Source organism: Bidens hawaiensis, unplaced genomic scaffold (genome assembly GCF_021521415.1).
Source record: "Bidens hawaiensis isolate Kalapana, Puna unplaced genomic scaffold, B.hawaiensis_p1.1 tig00029598_1, whole genome shotgun sequence".
Classification (NCBI taxonomy): domain Eukaryota; kingdom Viridiplantae; phylum Streptophyta; class Magnoliopsida; order Asterales; family Asteraceae; genus Bidens; species Bidens hawaiensis.
The window spans coordinates 175,719-196,672 of NW_027505156.1; the positions used below are offsets into that span (position 1 = coordinate 175,719).

General features: G+C 38.5%; 3 protein-coding genes across 3 annotated transcripts; all 3 read right to left on the reverse strand.

The window, feature by feature from the left end:
* Positions 1 to 4,329: 4,329 nt before the first annotated feature.
* LOC143611127 (uncharacterized) lies at positions 4,330 to 5,472 on the reverse strand. Its single transcript, XM_077085416.1, has one exon. The coding sequence runs from the start codon at positions 5,470 to 5,472 to the stop codon at positions 4,330 to 4,332; it is 1,143 nt and encodes a 380-aa protein (XP_076941531.1).
* Positions 5,473 to 9,522: 4,050 nt separating this feature from the next.
* On the reverse strand, positions 9,523 to 11,328 carry LOC143611117 (uncharacterized). Its single transcript, XM_077085408.1, has 2 exons — positions 10,713 to 11,328; positions 9,523 to 9,933 (listed from the first exon to the last, which is right to left on the reverse strand). The coding sequence occupies exons 1-2, from the start codon at positions 11,118 to 11,120 to the stop codon at positions 9,691 to 9,693; spliced, it is 651 nt and encodes a 216-aa protein (XP_076941523.1). The 5' UTR covers positions 11,121 to 11,328; the 3' UTR covers positions 9,523 to 9,690.
* Positions 11,329 to 16,603: 5,275 nt separating this feature from the next.
* Positions 16,604 to 18,961, reverse strand: LOC143611129 (serine/threonine-protein kinase 54-like). Its single transcript, XM_077085417.1, has 6 exons — positions 18,796 to 18,961; positions 18,585 to 18,703; positions 17,390 to 17,574; positions 17,127 to 17,301; positions 16,908 to 17,036; positions 16,604 to 16,813 (listed from the first exon to the last, which is right to left on the reverse strand). The coding sequence occupies exons 1-6, from the start codon at positions 18,959 to 18,961 to the stop codon at positions 16,604 to 16,606; spliced, it is 984 nt and encodes a 327-aa protein (XP_076941532.1).
* Between the last annotated feature and the right edge of the window lie 1,993 nt (positions 18,962 to 20,954).

A 20,954-nucleotide genomic window follows, 5' to 3' on the forward strand; every position in this document is an offset into this window, starting at 1 on the left:
TCTTAAAATATATAAGAATAATTAAAAATGTATAGAAGCTAACTAATGTATCATTAACAAAACGAGCTCGAACTTTAGAAAAAAAAGAGCTCAAAATAAGCCGAGCTCGAGCTATCATAAGTCAAAACGAGCCGGGCTCGGCTCAGCTCATTTACACTTGGTGACCCATACAATGGTGATGTATTAGTACTTGGTAGGAAAAACGAAACGGTAATTATTTTTTGGGCTTGTTCATCTGTTTTGGTCTTCTCTTAAAAGACAACTTGGGGATCCTCTTTCTGTGTCCAGCCCAGTAAAGTTGGGCTTTTCAGAAAATAAAAATCTCATCTTTGTGTGTCCAACTTGTACCAATTATAGGTGGGCAAGAAAATCGAAACCAGTTCCTAAACCGAAACCCAACCGCTCTAGAAGTCAGATTGAAACTGAAGTGAATCATCGATTTGTAGGCGAAATCGGCTAAAACCTAACTTAACCGAATAAATACCGGTTTTGACTTTCTTTGCTTGAAACTGAACCTGTTTAGAACCAAAAAAATGATTCATGCACCTCTTGTAACAATTGCTTTAACTAAGCTACATTTCACAATTGCTACTACTTGCACCAAATGTCACCGAGGAAAACCCCATATTAAATAAAAATTTTAAACCGGATTATATAACCGAGTAAAACCCCGAATAAAATAAAATAAAATAAACGTGATTTTTTAACAACATGTTACATGTTAGTTCTTTTAATCCCATTCATCAGGCAACTGGCAACACTCTATTAATTGCATACTTATTTAGTGAATGTTCTATTCAATATATGAAGAAACACGAATTCACCCCTCAAAGTCTAACACGTTAGTCCGAGGGTAATGGTTAAGTATTCTACACGAGGGGTTATAAAACCTTCTTGGCACAGACAAGTGTAACCTGCAAAACAGAAACAATGTGAGCTTGTTATGAGGAATGGGGGGGGGGGGGGATTCTCTCGTAACCACCCTCCGGCGTGAGAATCAGTACTTGATAGTACGAAGTAGTATAATTTGATAGTGATAGTAGGAGAAAGTATATCCTTTACCATTTGGAGGTTTATTGGTATTTATAGCCGGAGGAGAGAGAGTGTGACCAACCACATTGTCAGGTTTTCCACCAATAATATTCTCCATTCGTGCGGTCGTGGTGGTTGGTAAAAGTTGGTGGGCATCATGGCCTTTTGACAAGGACGTGGTTGTACTGTTTGTACCGTCCTTTATGTGTTGTCTAATCCCCATTGGTTTGGTGTTTATCCCTATGTGGGTTACCATCTTTTTGTCCCATGCTGGTGGGACCTTTGTATTACCATTCCCGAGGTGCCAGGGAAAGTAATATTGGACTACACTATTCGCGCCATGCACTACGCCCGGCGCTAGTGATATTCTGGCGCCTAGTGTTCCGCCCAGCGTTATGCAGTTAGTGATACTTTGTCAAATGGTGGGTTTCATACCCTACCTCTACAAGTCCCCCTAGTCCATAGTCGCCCTTCTGTCTAGAAGTGGGGGCTGTGGACTTATCATTGACTTTTGGTTATGCGTGCTATTTGTTCTTCACTGATTTTTGTCGTTGGTTTGGTTTTCCTTTGTGGATAATCCCACATATTTGGCGGGTGACTTCATTGATTGTAACCGCAGTTTGGCGACAATTTTATGTTAAGTCATTCCGTGGCGTGGCCTATATTGGCGGGTGATTTATTGTAAATCATCCCATGGCGCTGCTTGTTTTGGCGGGTGATTTAGTTTAAATCATTCTCATAGCGGAACCTGTTTTGGCGGGTGATTTAGTTTAAATCATTCCATGGTGGAGCCTGGTTTGGCGGGTGCTTTAGCTTAAATCATCCCATGGCGGAGCCTGGTTTGGCGGGTGATTTAGCTTAAATCATACCATGACGGAGCCTGGTTTGGCGGGTGATTTAGCTTAAATCATCTCATGGCGGAGCCTGGTTTGGCGGGTGATTTAGCTTAAATCATACCATGGCGGAGCCTGGTTTGGCGGGTGATTTAGCTTAAATCATCCCATGGTGGAGCCTGGTTTGGCGGGTGATTTAGCTTAAATCATCCCATGCGGAGCTTTTTTTGGCGGGTGATTTAGCTTAAATCATCCCATGGCGGAGCCTGGTTTGGCGGGTGATTTAGCTTAAATCATCCCATGGCGGAGCCTAGTTTGGCGGGTGATTTAGCTTAAATCATCCAATGGCGAAGCCTTTTCTGGCCAACACTTATCATCTTTGTTTCCTTTTATATGGATAACGTGTAATTTGGCGTTGATAGGTGAATTAAATGCAAGTCAGTGAAACGACTGCTGGACGTGACAGTTTGACGACGGTTGATGAAGGTTCCCAGCCGGATCACACAGGAATGTCTCGTAACACGAGGGTGCGGAATCCCCACGTAATACGATACGAGCGTAAGATAGATAATACGTTGAACCGATAAAACAAACACACGACACAATACTTATAAACTCGATTGTATTGCAACACTTCCACACGTGATATCAATAATCACTAACACACGCTCAGAGAAAAAAACCATCTCTTTTTCGATAAGCCGAAGTGAGGTTTAAATAGACCTCGACAACTTCGCCTAACATATTAGGCGAAGTTGTCATAACTTCGCTTATTCTCCAAGTTCGCCTACATCCCAGGCGAACTTATACAAAACAATATTCAAAACCAAACAAACAATCTAAAACGATTACAGACACATACAAAACACAAGATACTGAACTACTGACATTATGCACCAACAGTTGCTCTGCCCTGCAGGCTTTCTGCCTGTGTCAGGCAAGTGGGCGAGAATCCCGGTGACACGCCCAGCTGTAACACATATCTTTTGTCACCCTATTATTGTGGAGTTCCCTGATTGGGCCACGTGTTAATCATCCTTTTTGTATCCCTCTTCCCTCATTAATTACGATTAGTATAAATAGGGGGAGGTTACACCATTTAAGCATCATTTCTCACCGTTTTACTTCCTCCAATCCTTCTTTATTTTATGGCTGAATCTTCCCAAACCTCCAAGACTAAGAAGAATAATACCATGGAGTTCGTCGGTTGTCGTATGTCTGCCGACGACTTCAACAATGTGGTCAGGGTCTATACCATCGGCCCTGAGTATGAGCCTGAGTTGCCTGCCTCCGGCAAGACAGCTCGTGAGGCTCCCACCGGCAAGATTGCCGTGTACCGGGAGTATTTATTTTTGGGCAACTTCAGGTTGCCCCTTACCTGGTTTCTAGTGGACGTTTTGGGTGTGTTTGGGCTGCATCTCAGCCAGATTCATCCATTCGGGATGGCTCGTCTTCGCCATTTCGAATATACCTGTCATTTCCTCGGTATTACTCCGACGGCTGACAGGTTATCTGCTTTCTACCGGTGGCGTTTTGCCCATGGATGGTACAACTTGCATACTCGCCCCAGTGCCAAGGCTATCGCCTTAGATGCACCATCGAGTTTGCATGAGTGGAAGAGTGTGTTCTTCTACGTTTCTGCGTGCGTGGTTCCACATCCTATGTTCTTCACGGAAGTGAAAGAGCTTCCTGAGCCGAAAGTGGCTCCTTATACCGGTTCCGACTGGTTCAACACTTTGCGGGCCAGCCCCTCTCCACTCCGTCACTATTCGGAGCGCGCGTTGGTGCTGTTCGGCATAAGCCGCATTTGGGATGATGCGGCGTTTGTGCTCAATATTCTTAACGGTGGTCAAGGTTAGCTTCTTTTTTATTTTTTGCTCCGAAGTGTGATTTGTTTTTACGATGTGTTAACTTGTTTTTCTTTCAGAGGTGGACGACCGCATGCTTCTCTTGCAGCCTGCGCCTGAGGGCGTTAAAATGCTAGGGGGAGGGAGTTAGGTCCCCGCTAGTTGCGTTGATTGTTCCATTGTCGCTGACCAAATTCATGGGTAATCCAAAACGACAAATTATGAATTCCCAAATAAACTTTTTGATGCTGGTTGCGTTGATTGTTGCGACCGGCTTTGCTTTGATTCACTTTGTGAAGTAATCGATCGCCACGATCAAAAATTTCACCCGGCCCGGCGCCTCTGGAAATGGTCCAGTTATATAAATCGCCCATTTCTGGAATGGCCAAGAGGCTGTTACCGGTATCATGGAATTTTTCGGGCGCAGGGTGTTTGGCGCGTGGCATTGACAAGCGCTGCATTTTCTCAATTCTTTCTCGGCGTCAACATGCATGCCTGGCCAATAATCACTCCTCGGATGCGTGGACCCGCAAGACGCAAATTATCTGCTTAGAGAAGTTCATGAGGGAATATGTGGCGTACATGCAGGACCGGAATGAACAGCCTTGATGCATATATTAGTCAACATGCATGCCTGGCCAATAATATCCTGTATTCATGATTTTTGCAACCACCATCCTTGGTCCTGCATGTACGCCACATATTCCCTCATGAACTTCTCTAAGTAGATAATTTGCGTCTTGCGGGTCCACGCATCTGAGGAGTGGCCCCAAGTATGATCGCCTATAGAGAATGTCTTCTTGGATTGTGTAATTCAACGCTTTGTGGCGAATCTTCCGCGCATCTGCTTTCTTTTCTGGCAGAATACCTCTTGCGAGGTAGTTGATGATTGGTGTCATCCAACTGTTTTCTGCTTCTGAACAAACGAGAATTTCTTTGTTTATTATTGAAGGTGTTTCTAGGACTTCGATGCGGACGTCTTTTGCTAGGTGTTCAAAACCAACGGCTGCAAGTTTGCTTAAGGCGTCAGCCTGTTTTTTCTCACTTCTCTTGATGTGTTTCTCCTTGCATGTGGCAAAAATTGCCATTAGCGTTTTAGCTTGCGCTAGGTATGATGCCATCTTATCGTCTTTTGCATCGTACGATCCTTCAATTTGATTTCCCACTAACATGGAATCCACATGTGCTTCCAAGTGGCATGCCCCTAGCTTTTTAGCTATTCTCAACCCTGCCAACAAAGCTTCGTACTCTTCCTCATTGTTTGTGATTTTGAATTCTAGGCGTAATGCGTACGTGAAGTGTTGCCCTTCTGGGTTGGTTATCTTTAGGCCCGCTCCAGCGCCTTCATCGTTGGAAGCTCCGTCTATGAACACCTTCCAGTCTTCATCTTTCGCTTGATCTACAGGGGTTTCGATCTCTCTTTTGCATTCTTCCTCCTTTTCTTGAGGGATTTCTGCGACGAAGTCGGCCAAAACCTGGCCCTTGATTGCTGGCCTTGGTTTGTATTCAATGGCATGTTCTCCCAATTCTATTGCCCATTTTGCGAGCCTTCCAGACAATTCCGGCTTGCTTAGCACATTTTGTAAGCGAAAGTTGGTGAGAACATGTATCGGATGGCCTTGGAAGTATCTTCTCAATCGTCGCGCTGTCTGGACCAAGGATAAAACTAACTTTTCCAAGGTAGAGTATCTTGTTTCTGCGTCTGCCAGAGTGCGGCGTATGTAATAAATAGGCGTTTGAACGCCATTTCTCTCCACCATCAAGACTGGGCTGACTGTTCTTTATGATGCTGCTAAGTACACTATTAACGGTTCTCCAGCTTTAGGGGCTGTAAGTGTTGGTAATTCTTCTAAGCGTGACTTAATTCTTGGAACGCCATTTCTGCTTCTTCCGTCCATCGGGATTGAGATATCTTGAGGCAGTTTCTTAGGGTTGAGACGAACGGGAATGATCTTTCCGCATGACTAGATAAAAATCTATTCAATGCAATTAATCGGCCGTTAAGCGTTTGCACTTGTTTGATCGATTTTGGCGACGGCGTTTTCCGCATGGCTTCCAATTTTTCTGGGTTGGTTTGAAGCCACCATTCGCCATGATTACTCCCAGGAATTTTCCTTCCTCCATGCTAATTGACCTTAGAGTTCCAAAGGTCTCCTCGATATCCTTTAACATGGCTCCTTCCGTCTTGCTTTTGATGACCAAGTCGTCCATGTAGACTTCCAAGTTTCTTCTAATCTGAGGTTTGAACTCTCTATCCATCAGCCTTTGGTAAGTAGACCCGGCGTTCTTAAGACCAAATTGTAACAATATGTTCCGCTGTTCGTTCTGAACGCCGTTTTGTCTTGGTCTTTTGCCGCCATGTGGATCTGGTGATATCCTTTGTGCGCGTCTAAAAAGCATTTGAACTGAAAGGGTACTAGCGCGTCAACTTTAAGGTCGATCTCTGGCAGTGGATAACAATCTTTTGGACAGGCTTTGTTAAGATCTTTGAAGTCTATACACATGCGCCATTGACCATTTGCCTTGGGTACCATTACTGGGTTGGCTACACATGTTTGGTACTTAATTTCTCTGATTATACCCGCATCAATCAATTGCTGAACTTGTTCATCACATGCTTTTGCCTGTTCTGGTCCCATTTTCCTTCGCTTCTGTACCACCGAAACGAAGGTTTGGTTAACCTTTAACTCGTGTTCCGCTTTGCTTCTCGGGACCCCCGTCATATCTGCCTGAGTCCCGGCGAAGACATCAATGTTTTTGACCAACAGGCTTTTGAGTGCCGCCCGTGCTTCCTCGGAGATGGTTGGTCCAATGGTTATGCTTTGCTCTGGGAATTTTTTGTTGAGTATCCATTTTTCCACTTCTCCGGTTTTACCGAGTTTAAGCGTCTTTTGTGGCGGTGTTTTTCTCTCTACCATGTTACACTCTTTGTTGGCGTGGATCATTGTTATCCCGGTCGGGGTTGGTACCCCTAGTATCCCATGTGCTGTTGACGGGGTAGCATTGAAATCACCAATGGCCTCTCTTCCCAAGATTATATCATATTGTGGGTGGGGGGTCTCCATTACTATGAAGTCGACGTCTTCCGTTCGCGAATGGAGCCCATCACTTAGCTCAACTGGGAATGTCAGCTGCCCCAGCGGGTATGCAATACTTTGTTGAACCCCGTGATTGGAGCGTTAACTGCTGTCAACCGACGTTTGTCTTCTTCGTCTACCAAGTCGAAACACTGGCGGTACATGATGTTGGACGTTGCCCCCGTGTCAACAAAGAAATGCGGCGTCCTGTAGTTACCGAAGACAGCTGTGATCACTAAGGGTGCTTTCTTGTTCGCCCCTCCTCTTACTCTTGGGAAAATGACTTGTTCTTCTTTCCATGGCGCCCAATATGTTTTTATTTTCTTGTTTTGAACATTGCTTAAGATCATATTGCCGTGTAGATCTTTGATCTTCTTTTCCGGTTTTCCACCATCTCTTGGGGGTGGGCGTCTGTACTTCCCTCGCATGTTACTGACAAGGTGATCCAATTTGCCATTTTTGACGCATTCTTCGATCGCGTCTTTTAAGTTGATACACCGGTTTTTCGAATGGCCATGTTGCTCATGAAAGTCGCAATAACTTTTCATATCTGTGCCCGGCCACTGTTTAACTGGTGTCGGTTTTTTCAGTTGGATCCCTTCGTTGTACATTATATGGGCTGGACTTTTTGTCAGCGGAGTCCGCCTGGATGCGTTCGTTTGGGGCGTGCTCGACTGACCCTTTTGTCTTGTTTTGGACGGGTCGAAGGTAGACCCTCTGTCGTTGTTCAACCTTGACCACACGGAGGACATTCTTTTGCCCTGGCGGGCCCTGTTAATGTCGTTTCTGGCGTCATTCTTTGCCAGTTCTTTTCCCAAGCTTTTTTCCATCCGCGTGTACCTTTTGGCCGCGGTCATAACGTCGTCCCATCGATGCGGCATGCCATCTCTGCCCGTAAGGTTACGTATAAGATCGTCACACTTTACGTTTTGGCGAAAGGCTGCCCGCAGAAGTGCTTCACTTACGCCGCCGATGTTCAGGCCTTCTTGGTTAAATCCTGTGATGAAATCTTCAAGAGTTTCGTTGTCTTTTCTAACGACATTCAAAATGTCCGCTGGGTCACTGATGTGTCGCCGTTGCTGGCTAAAATGTTGAGTGAAATATTTTGCTAGGTCTTCCCAGCTTGTAATTTGGCCATCTGTCAACCTTTCAAACCATGCTCTAGCGGCTCCCACTAGGGTTAGCGTAAATATGTGGCACCATAATGGCATGGTCCACCCTGATACTAATCCCGCAGCCGTGAAGGTTTGCAAATGATCATCTGGATCTGAGATACCATCATATTGGCCCACCGTTGGTGGGATTTTGGGATTTTCTGGTAGCTCTGCTTCGGCTATTCTTGCTACAAACTTTGATTTTCCCGCCGATGTTGTTGGCCGGTATGGTTTGGAAAAATCAACGGCCGCTTCTGGATGATATTTTTACCAATTTTCTGGCATCTGGCCCTTTCCAGCTCTCTTCATAGTCCGGGTCATCTAGGCGTGAGTCTGCCTTTAGATTTGATCGATGTGACTTGTCTCCTGCTTTGTTGGTTTGCTTAGCATGAGATGTTTTGGCGAAAGGCGTTTTCGCACGAGCCGGTGTTGAGTTTTCTTCAGATTCCTGTTATTCGCTGCTACTAGAAGCTGTATCAAACAGTGATCTAGGTTTCACAACGGACGCCATTTTTTCTTGTACTTTGTCTCTTAGCTTTTGTTGTTCTGCCTCGAGCCATGCCATGATGTCTGGCGGCATGTTGCTTTGGAACGTGTCTTCGCTTTTTGTTTATCTGTGATGGTAGGATGAACGGTGGAGGTGTTTAGAAGACCTCCGCCTGTATCCTCTACGTTCAGATTTTCAACGTTTCCTTCTAGGTTGGCTTTTTGGCCAACCTCCTTTGGTGTAGTCTTGCCACTCATTTGAGTCAAGAACGGAGTGAGTTACTGTTCTAGCTATATGCACGGATGGCGCCAATGAAGAAACACGAATCCACCCCTCAAGGTCTAACACGTTAGTCCGAGGGTAATGGTTAAGTATTCTACACGAGGGGTTATAAAACCTTCTTGGCACAGACAAGTGTAACCTGCAAAACAGAAACACCGTGAGCTCGTTACGAGGAATGGGGGGGTTCTCTCGTAACCGCCCTCCGACGTGAGAATCAGTACTTGATAGTACGAAGTAGTATAATTTGATAGTGATGGTAGGAGAAAGTATATCCTTTACCATTTGGAGGTTTATTGGTATTTATAGCCGGAGGAGAGAGTGTGTGACCAACCACCTTGTCAGGTTTTCCACCAATAATATTCTCCATTCGTGCGGTCGTGGTGGTTGGTAGAAGTTGGTAGGCATCATGGCCTTTTGACAAGGATGTGGTTGTACTGTTTGTACCGTCCTTTATGTGTTGTCTAATCCCCATTGGTTTGGTGTTTACCCCTATGTGGGTTACCATCTTTTTGTCCCATGCTGGTGGGACCTTTGTATTACCATTCCCGAGGTGCCAGGGAAAGTAATATTGGACTACACTAATAGCGCCATGCACTACGCCCGGCGCTAGTGATATTCTAGCGCCTAGTGTTCCGCCCAACGTTATGCAGTTAGTGATACTTTGTCAAATGGTGGGTTTCATACCCTACCTCTACAATATACGAGTCAAATATATAATGTTCTAGTCAATAAGTGAGTCAAATGTAGTTATGTTCTAGTCATAGTAAAACATAAAAACACATACTAGTTAACTCTTATGAATTATCCGATTAAGAATTCCAGAGTACCATCAAAATACTCTGATCCAACATTTCAATCTAAAAAACCAACATTTCGAACAAATCGACCATCAAACTTACCATAGTTCGGTTCGGAAAAACACGACAACCAAAGGACACATTAACGAAACAAAAACCAGCCGAGTGTTCTTTGATTTGATTACGAAGTTGATGAGTCATGGGGAGGAGGAAGAGGATACTTGATAGCATTCTTGAGGATTTTGTTTTGTGCTGCATGACCAAGATCAATGCCACATATATCAGCCAATCTAATAAGATATAATAATACATCTGATAGTTCTTCTCCCAAATGCTCTTTCTCTGATTCTTCCCAATCTTCTAACCCTCTTTTAACTTCTCCTTTCCATTGAAATATCTCTGATAACTCTCCCACCTCACCCACCTACATACGTTCCATTCAATTGCTTAAACTCTCAAATATATTCGGGTTAATCAAATGATGCATGTTTCGGGTTTTCATTTTTTCACATGGGTTTAATCTAAGAGCATTCTCAGCCCGCCCTCATTCTCATCTATATAATTACAATAAAAATCAATATATTTCTCTAATGTCTAACTAAATAAAATTGTTTATACCTTTATTATTATAGTTTCTTTTGTCTCTAGTCATTACCAATTTTAACAAATATTAAAATAAATAGAGGCAAAGAAACTATCTTCAAATTTACAAAAAAATCATTACTTTTTTTTCTTTCCTCTAGTCGCAACCACTCACAGAAATTTAGGGAACAAGCATAGAATGCTCTTAGATGGCGGTGTTAGACCGCGTGAATGGTTGTGGGGAGTGTTACAACACCATGAACATTTAATATCATATTCAAAAACACAAGAAAAAAAATAATTTTGGATTTGTTACCGATGGCTTGACTTTGTTGGTCAAACAAGCAAACTTCAACCTGAATTCTTCTTACTTATCGAAGTTCGCTTGTAACAACAAACTCAAAAAACATTAATTATTAGATTTTCGACACAAAGCACAAAAACACTTCTTTTTATAATAGTGGTCGGTTAGCAAGGATTCTTGTAATTTTTTTTAATACAAGTTCAGTAACTAAATCATTAACTACCACTAAGTACTTAGAAAATATGAAATACTGCCTAAATTAAAGACAAAAAGCATGGAAATGAAACATGAAGACAAATATGAAAGTGATGAAATACCATGGCAAGGAGTAAGTTTCTAGGTGTATGATACTTTTCCCAGTCTCTAGCTTTAGCAAATTCTTGTAGCTTTTGAGATAAATCCTTTAAACTTATGTCCCTATCTTCTTCTCCATCTCTAACTGTAATAAGGGTATGTTGATCCTCACGGATGCATGCATGGCAGAGAGACCGAGGGTCTGTAGCCAAGGATGACTCGTGAGAGACGCTTATAGGTTTTGTAAGAGGGGGAGGAGAGAGAATTGGAGGAAAGTCTATAGGTGTAGCGGGAGGGAGGGTTGGTTTGTGGGGCAGACACGGAGAAGTGTCTGACGTGTCGGTCCGTGGAACTCCCTTGACCGCGGATGCTCTAATAGCATCCATTAATCCTCTAGGCTTGTGTCTCCTTACATAAAAGTTTTCTTGCATTTACAGGATGAAAAGATAAGGTTGTACAAGGTTTAGTTTGATTTATTGTGAGAATATTTTAAATTAATTTTTTAATTTGGAAAGGGAAGAAGTGGTGCTATATCATTATGATTGGCTTGCATAAATTGTATAGTCAAGATTCCTCGCTCCATTATTCCCTTTATTTTTATTCAAAAAGACTTGGTGTTCTCATATAGTGTGAATAAAGTCTAGTCTAGATAATATCATTATGTTTATCGTGCCATTAGAATATTTGAACTTGATGTTAGCGTGAATATTGAGGATATGGTCACTAGACCATTTTGGAAAATATATAATGGATATTTTATAACTTGAAGGATTGTTGATTATTTATATATATTCTTGATGTTAAACATTTTAATAGATTTATAGTTTTATCAAAGGCCAATAGGTTTAATTGGTCGTGAGTTTGAGTCTCGTTTGTAACAAAATGTCATATGTAAATCAAAGGTTTTATCACAATAGGCCTTTCAGCCAAGGGTTTTTGCTGGATTGCTGGCATAGCATACAAGTCACCAGCACTGTCTGCGAATACGAGAGTGGGTGGACTTTATCAATGAGTATATCGGATAGTCAAGCTTTGTTGGTTGTTAAAAAAATGAAGATTTATAATCCAAGAAATAAAATGAAGTTCAAAGACTCGGTTGTTATAATTGATGCTTAAGATTTTATTTATTTTTTATTTTTATTTTTTAAAGAATTCATTTGAAATTGTTTTAACTAAAAATTCTAATTAACTCTATTTATGGAATGAGATATGAGAGGCTCTTAAAATATGAACAAAATTTATAAATAAATGTGATTTTTAGTTAAGGTATAGAAATAATAATAATAAAGAATAAAATGTAGGTTGCAGTTTTTGGTTATTATGAGTAGTTGTAGTTAGAGATGAGCTCAGTACCGGTATTGAAAATCCTCAAATATGTGTACCGGTACTAAAGGTAAAACTTGGGAAAGTATCGGTACCACATTTAAAAAATCAATAACGAGTTGTACCAAGGATACCTGAGTTGGTACCGGTACATACCATTTGTTCATCCCTAGTCGTGGTTATCCTTCTGGGCCAATAGCACGGGGTAATGGTTAAAGCTTGTGATATTATGATCACACGTTCAAAATCTAACGAGGTTTCCATATTAATAGGTTTCTCCGTAATGATGTTTCTAAGTGAGTTAGACCTGAAATATGAAAATTAGTATATACGATTGATATATTGTTTCAAAAAGACTCACTCATATATAAGACTAATGGGTGGTTCACAAATGTCATCAAAAAAGGTTATTACGAGTAGTCACATACTCACATTACACAATGGACACTATTCTAAAATCAAATATTCTTTACATCGTGGCTTTAGTCCCTCCATCAATAACCATGCTTTGTAAATTAAAGTTAGTGGCAGAACATGAGCATCTCTGTCGTAGGGTCACATTATAAATTCTTTTAAATAATGTTAAAAAAACATGTTTTCTTTTAAAAAAAAACTTATGTTTTCTTTCTAAGAATATTAGCAACTGGATTTATATCATATGGTTCAAACTTCAAATGCTCATATTTTCTTTAAAAAAAATCATATTTTCTTTCTTAAAACTTATGTTTTTTTCTTTTTGAATCACGAGCATTTAGAAAGCCCAACTCGTATTGACTATTGAGTTGATACTTTCAACCAAAATGTTAAGGAATTTTACCGTGAGTCCGTGACATATATTGTTGAATAAAGCTGTATGCTTGATTAAGAACAACCGTAACGGATCACAAGTTTTAAAATTGTTCTAATTAATAAAGTTACTAACAATTTTTAACTATAAAATAAAAGCCACCCAAGTTTTAATATGATTTTTTTTTTCATAAATGATGTGTGTGTAACACACGTGAGGATAAAACCGTATTATCAAATAACATAAAGAGTCTTATCATACATTCATGTCTTCACCCATTGCAACCCAAGAATCTCCTAACTCGGCCAAGATCTTATGCATGCACATAACCCAAAGTCATATTGCACTTTATAAGCGAGATCAGCCCGGCCCGGCTAGCCAGCACAAACTGTTTTACGGGTTGCTGACTTGCTGGTCTAGTATGTTAGACTAATCTTGCATAAGTACGGGGTAATTTGTCGTACTTACAAAACCTAAGGGTTTTTTTAGTTAGTTTTCTTATAATTTAGTCTAAAAAGATTGTTAATGATTAGTAGGTCTAAATAAATACGGTTATTTGTCAACATTATTTAACACAACAGTTGATAAACGATCAAGTTTAGACTATTATCAGATATCGTTTGTATTTTAGAAAGTATAATATGATCTGATAACACAATAATCAAAGAATCAAGTTACGCGACAAATGTTGTTATATGATATGATTTTTTTTGGGAAATAAACTTATGGTGATAAAACGATTATGATTGTCTATTCTATAACTAAGTATAATCTGAGGGTTGATATCTTTTATAAGATGAATAAGTGACCTTTTTTATATGGGGAAAGTGAATATGGGGTTGTTAAGCATCTAACTGAAACCCAAAACTACGTAGTTTTGGCTTAAAATAATTAAAAAATAACTTTTTAATTCCTTTATTTCCTATTTTCTCTCCATCACGATCTGCATCATGGTAATTTACTAATTTTAATCCAAATAACATGGCTCGAATCCTCCATCCCTGACGAATCATGCAAAAACCCAACTACTATCTATTGATTTTCATCCCTTCTCCAAAATCCAATCAACTGTTAAATCAATAAATAAATAAATATCAATTTAGAGCCATTAATTATCCAATTGAGAAATTGATTTACTATACAAACCGTGGAAGTCAATTGATGAGAATCAACAAAAGCCATTAAATTATGCAGAAGGATAGTTCTATAGGAATATGTGATTGCAAGATTGAATGGGAGAGGCTAGGATAGCAGCAAGTTACGAGATTGATGAGTGAGTCAATTGTAACATGTAACATTATAATCAACCATAATGAGAACCATGTTGCAGATCGTGATGGAGAGGAAATAGGAAATAAATTATTTTTTAATTTTTTAAGCCAAAATTATGTAGTTTTGAGGGTTTTACATCTAAGGTTAGATGCTTAACAGTCTCATACTCACTTTCCTCTTTTTATATATAATACTAGAAGGCTTATGATCAAGTGACTGTTAATACGATAGGAAGTGCCGTATCAAGCCATGTTAGGTCTTAATTGTTTATGTTGGCTCACTTTGATTTACATTTGTTATGTTGTGACTAGAGGTGCACAAAAAACCCGAATCCGGAACCGGACCCGAAATAAAAACCCGGAACTGGTTTCTTTAATATCCGGGTTTTTAATACTCGAACTCGTACCTGACCCTACTAGTAGGGTACGGATAGGGTATGCATTTCGGTACTAAAACCCGAACCCGAACCCGAACCCGAACCGATTTGTACCCAGTAATCCCGAAAACCCGAACCCGTGCCATACCCGGAACATGGTATTTCCAAAACCCGAAACCGGGTATTTCAAATACCCGATAAATACCTTAAAATACCCCTAAAAAGTGCAACATTTTAAAAAATCCAATATATACCTGAAAAATACCTGGAAAAAAGCGCGAAAAAACCCACAAATAGGGTTGTTTCAATACCCGAAAATAGGGTATTCAAATACCCGGTTTTAAAATATCTGGTTCTATACCTGACCCGAACCCAATGCATAGGATATGGTTTTTAGAGGCAATACCAATACCCAATCATACCCGACCCCGGATATTTGAAAAACCCAATTTATGAACCTCTAGTTGTGACCATGATTTTCTACCATTGTCTATTATTTTACCTCCATTGAGTATATCATACTGAGTTATAATAGGTATTATATTAATTCTATTGATACACTAAATGTATTCAACCGAATTATATTCTATTGATTTGATTAAGGATTATATACAGAAATTAAGAAAGCTTATTTACTGTGAACGAGACATCGGGACGGGTTAGGGAGAGGTATTGTAGCGCCCCAATTGTCAAAGCCATAACATAATTTTGTCTCCCATGTTCGTTTCAGGGCTGGCTCCGAGATGCGAAAAAAAATTTGATCAAAAGGTGAAATTTTTTTTGGGTCTTAAGTAAAATAAACATTTTTCTGGGTTTAAACAGTTTAATTTTAAATGGACTTACTTGATTATGATTTGAGTTGTATAAAAAACTTTTTTTATAAAAATAAACTTATAATTGTCTCAAATAAGACTAAAACCCACAACCTTTGGTTAGATGTCATACCCCTTTACCGCTATATTAAGCTAGTGGTTATGTAATTGTGTTGAAACATTGATTGTACATACTTTTTTGATAAAAATACATATAGTTTTTTTGAAATAAAAAAATTTCGGGCCTAACGGGGTGTCGGGGTTGTGGCCATCGACTACACTGCCATGTCTTTAGGCCGGCCCTGGCCCGTTTTCACCTGTAACCTATCTGTAATTTTTAGTTACCAAAGGTTGCATCTTGGTCCATTTTATCATGAATACTATTTCATGTTCCTAAGAGATTTTTTATAAACCAGAATGGACGAGATTTGTAAGTAGTTACCGTGTATTTGGGCAACGTGTAACTTTCTTTGCCCAGTTGTTTCCCATGTTTAATAAATAGTTATTGATACTTGAGATCTAATCTTCAAATATTTCTTAGTTGTGCTAAACACAATATACGTGATTTGTATCAAACCTATACAACCCATATGACTAGTATTTACTTACGTCGACCCATATAGCATTTCTTTACGTATATGGGTAGCACCGTATTAATATGAGTATTGAATCGCATTACTGAGTTACGACCCATATACATTCCTTTACATACGACTTGTGTAACTCCATAAAAATGTATTAAAGTTTTTATATATATTACACTAGTTTTTCACTCCAAAACTCAACCGAAAACTCTAAAGCATAACTTTACGTAGCAGGTTGTTTTAAGGGCATGCCACTTGTTACATTTATTTTAATTTTAAAAGGATTTCTTATTTAAAGCTTCTTTTTATTAATTTTTACACAAAGTGTTTATAAATCTTTTTTATATATAAATTTTTTTCTAAATAATGAACTTTTCAGAAGGAAATATGATAAATTTTTAATGTGACTTTTACAGAGGGAAGACTACCATTTTACATATCGTAATTCATCATCCCTTTATTAACATTAAGATTTTTTTTAAGTACCAACAAATTACTATTTTTGCAAACTTAATAAATACAAAGTAGTTTCGAATGCAAAGTTATTTTTCATAAGCTTAAATAAGTAAACAAATCAAAACAATTTACATTTATATTTATAGGTTAAAAGGTGTTGATGCAACAATTCAACTCTAAAACAAGTTTCTTCATTATATCATCAAAACAAAGAAATGATATACTTAAACAAGAATGCAATCCCCATCTTCAACATAGGTATGTATTTACATGAAAATTAATTATGCATTTGCACCACCTCCTCTTATATCACATGGCTTAAGAACCCGAAGCAACTGTGAACACCATTATGATCTTTTGACAAGGTTTGCCAGCCTTCGGATTTTATAATTTCTTCTAATTCAACAACCACAGCTTTCATCTCGGGCCTCTTCTTCGGATTTGTGTCCCAACATCGTTCCATTAATTGAGCCAGTGATATTGGACAGTTAACGGGTATGCTCGGCCTCATTTCCTGTAATTACAGTAACACATTAGTTTATTTCAATCTTAAATACCTTGTAAATATCTTGTATACAAGACATGATAGGTACCAAGATTATACATACATTGTAAATATCTGCTGGGATGTTGTCTAAATTATATGTATAAGCCATGTCGCAAGTGTATATCTCCCATAAGCATATTCCAAAGCTATAAACATCACATTTTTGTCCATATGGCATTTTGCTTGCAACCTACGATTAAAATCACCACAACATTTTTATAACTAAACAGATAGTAATATAAAAGCTTTGAGTACAAATGTAAGGTTATAAACAAAATACCTCCGGAGCCATATAACCCCTTGTCCCTATTTCACCACTCGTGAAAACCAACTCTAGTGGCTCATAAACCGATTCTCCAAAATCAGTAAGTTTCAATTTATTTTGATTGTCGATAAGTATATTTTCCGGCTTCACGTCATGATGGATTATTCTCTTGGAATGAAGGTACCTCAACCTAGAATCAATTAAAATAAAATATTTATGAGTGTTTCATTTATGAAAACTTAAACTAAAGATTAAGAATTAATGTGTTTATCACATACCCTTTTGCAATATCAAGAGCAAACTGAATGACGGTTTTCATAGGCAGCTTCTTCTTACGGTTCTTAAGCAGGTAGGATCTTAGCGAGCCTCCTTTTACAAATTCGGATACAATACAACAATCACTTTCGGTTTTGGATTTCTTGCTCCTCGAATTTGTCTTCATTGACATGGTCGCTCCAATCATCTGAAAATTAAATGATGATTAGATTATAAGAAATCAATTTGTATATGTGCATGCTTAGGGTATTCATAGTCTGGTTTTGACGGTTTGCATTCCAAGTCGTAAACCAAACCGTTAACAAGGGTTTTTGGTCATTGAAAACCGAAACCAAACCGTTATAAATTAAAACCGAATTAATGGTTTGGTTCCAGTTTAATTTCATGATTTGGACAACCCCTAAAAATTTGTTTTAATTAGTGTTACATGAAAATGGAACATAATCGAACCCTTAAATTAAATACAAACCTACTTCTACATTTAATGTATGGATTGTGTGGGTTAAACAAGTCAATGAGTCATTCATATTTCAATTCATGGTTCAAAAATTTAGCAAATTTTACAGGTCATCCGGTTATTCAACATCTTAGTTCATTTTCAAACAAATTACTACTATCGCCCTTCTCATTTCTAGCTATAACCCAACAAATAAATTCAAGATCAGAAAATGACAATATATATACAGAAAGGTAAACATCCATTATCTAAAAAATAAGGCAGCACTAATATAAAATATTTATAAAATTAAAATATATTTAAATAATCTTACGATAACGGTCAGGTTTGGTTTCTATACGGTTTAAAAATTTTGAAACCGTAAGCCAGTTAAACTATTCGTTTTGAAATATTTGAAACCGACCAACCAAAAGTTAGCAAAAGAAGCCAATCATACACCTAATCGATGACCGGTTTAAATGGTTTTAAACATAACTGTAAACACCCGTGGTGCATGCCAATAATTATCTTAATATAGTGCATTATACTTTAAGTTTGATATACTATATATGCATGTACTATAATATACCCCTATGTAAGAACATCAGACATTGTACCTTTGTGACCCATTTAAACACCCATATAAGAAACCATTTAGTTTTATAAGTGCATGCTAGTAATTATCTAAATATAGGTTATGTTATACTTAATGTATTATGTATAATATCATGCATAGAACCAGTGTAAGAGATCAGACATACCTTTGTGACATTAGGATGATCAAGATTTTGCCATAAACAAGCTTCTTTCATGAAATCATTCTTCATGCACTCCATCATGGCTTTTGTAACCCGCGTGTTGCCGAAATCAAGAACTTTCACTAAAAGAACACGAAAACAATCAAAATCGGCCTTATAAAAACATAAAATCAAATCCACAAGAAAATAACAAAAATCATGAACTTATATATACCTGCTACTGTTTGGCCTTGGTATGAACCCTTGTGAACCACCCCGAAAGATCCACGACCGATAACTTTGCCGAAAACAAGTTTAAGAGGAACAATAGTTTCCTGCCATTGGTTGTTCGCGATTTGAAGGTTGATCATCACGTCGACTACTCTCTGGGGTTCCTCCATGATCGATCGGTTGAATGAAGATGTAGGTTAATGAGGGTTGTGATATTATAATCAAGAAGTGATATAACTATATATATATATATATATATATATATATATATATATATATATATATAAGTCACCATGCATGCATATCTGATATCTACTTTATAGCCGACATATTTAATCAAACTTCTAATTGTTTTAAGTAGTATTTAGAACAAACTTTAAATTTAAATCTAGTGCGGATAAGTTAGGGGTAAATTTAACAAACCTAAAATATATCTACTTTATTTTAATGATTAACTAGCTTGGGGCCCGCGCGATGCGGCGAGGTACACACTCAAACACGACATCGAACGCTTAAACGGTGATCTCACTATAGTACGCACGTAGCCTAACTATAGTATGCATGTAATGCAGCGTCAGACGTGTAACCATTCGTCAGTGAACAGGTAACTCCGTCTGAAACATGACCCAAGCCCACTAGACCTGTTGCGGCCCTAATTGCATGTCATGTAACATGTTATTTTTAAAATTTTTAAAAGTATAGCAATACCATACTCAAATTAAAGATAATAAAATGTTCGTTTTTATGGTGTAATTTTTTTAAAAAGTATCATTATGTAAAAAACTTATGGTCGTAAAAACTTCGTGGGGTTGTTGGTTTAGAATAAGGGGGTTAATATGTAATTATTTAATAAGTTAACAAAACTTACCCTTAAGTTTTAGGACCATAATTGTAGGTATGTTTCAAATTGTTAAAACTTTAACCGTACATGTACATGATCATAGTAAGCAAAGACTATACCACCCCTAGATTCTCAATATTGGTTGCATTAGTGATTATACCTTAAGCAATAGTGATTGTACCCTTCACTCATGCATTATATATAATATAGATATAGATATAGATATTTGTATGTGGCAGCGGAAGGCGGTTTCAATACTGGTGGTCTAGCGAGCCATATGGCTTATTATGTATGAAGTCTGTTTAGAGAAGAAAGAAGTAGCACTTAAGCAGTGTAAAATGTTAGTGATTATAGTGTAATTAGGGATTAACTTGTTGATTAAGTTAATTGTAATATGAATCGGAAAAGCTGGGTGTGGGGTGCACACTTATTTCGATAGTATTATAATGTAATCTTATTGGTACGTAGGGGTGATATAATGCTAAATGTTTATGTTTCCCATGTATATTTTATTTAATTTTTAATAGTTTTTATTCGTTTTTAGTCGAGATTTGTATACTACTAACGTTTTTATGTTTCGTAGGTTCTGGGATTTGATCGTGATTAAAAAGGGCAAAAAACGAGCCGAAACGGAGATCCGGAACGCGTCAAGAAGAACCAGACCAGAGAACCGGTCAGACCGGGCTAGTCTGACCGCCCCCCATGGAGAAGCACGACGCGCCGCGCGAAGTGGGAAGGCCAAATGCCCTCCACGCGGCGCCTAGGCAACACTGGGCTTAATTAATTTCGTTTTCGCTTAATGTCGGGCCTTGTTTTGGTTATTTAAACACATTTAACTTAAACCCGACATAACCTGAAAGCCACCAGCCGATTTTGGAAGTTCTTGGAGCATATTTTCGAGTCTCGTGGTGATTTTGAAGGCAAGAGGACAGCCGGTGAAGAGCTACATGTTTACGTTTGAAGTTTTACGGGTTTTATCGCCTTTAATCCTTCGTTCTTTAGATTTTCACCATGTTTTCGTTATTATTTGTTTTGTTTGATTTAGACTTTATGATGCTAGGCTAAATTTCCTAAACTACCTAGGTCGTGATGAACCTTAGTTTGGTTTGTTTTTATTTGGATTTTCGTTTCGTTATGGATTTTATGTTCTAAGTAAACGGTTGAGTTTGATTTAATTAAGGCGTATGATTGCTTGGTTTTGTTTACTTGAATTTATTGTTTCACATTGACCTTGTTGATTGTTTTTTAGGATAGGGTTTTGTTAGGTCATTTACTTTGTGTTCTTGACTAGTTTGTGATTAATATCGATTAAAATCATAGAA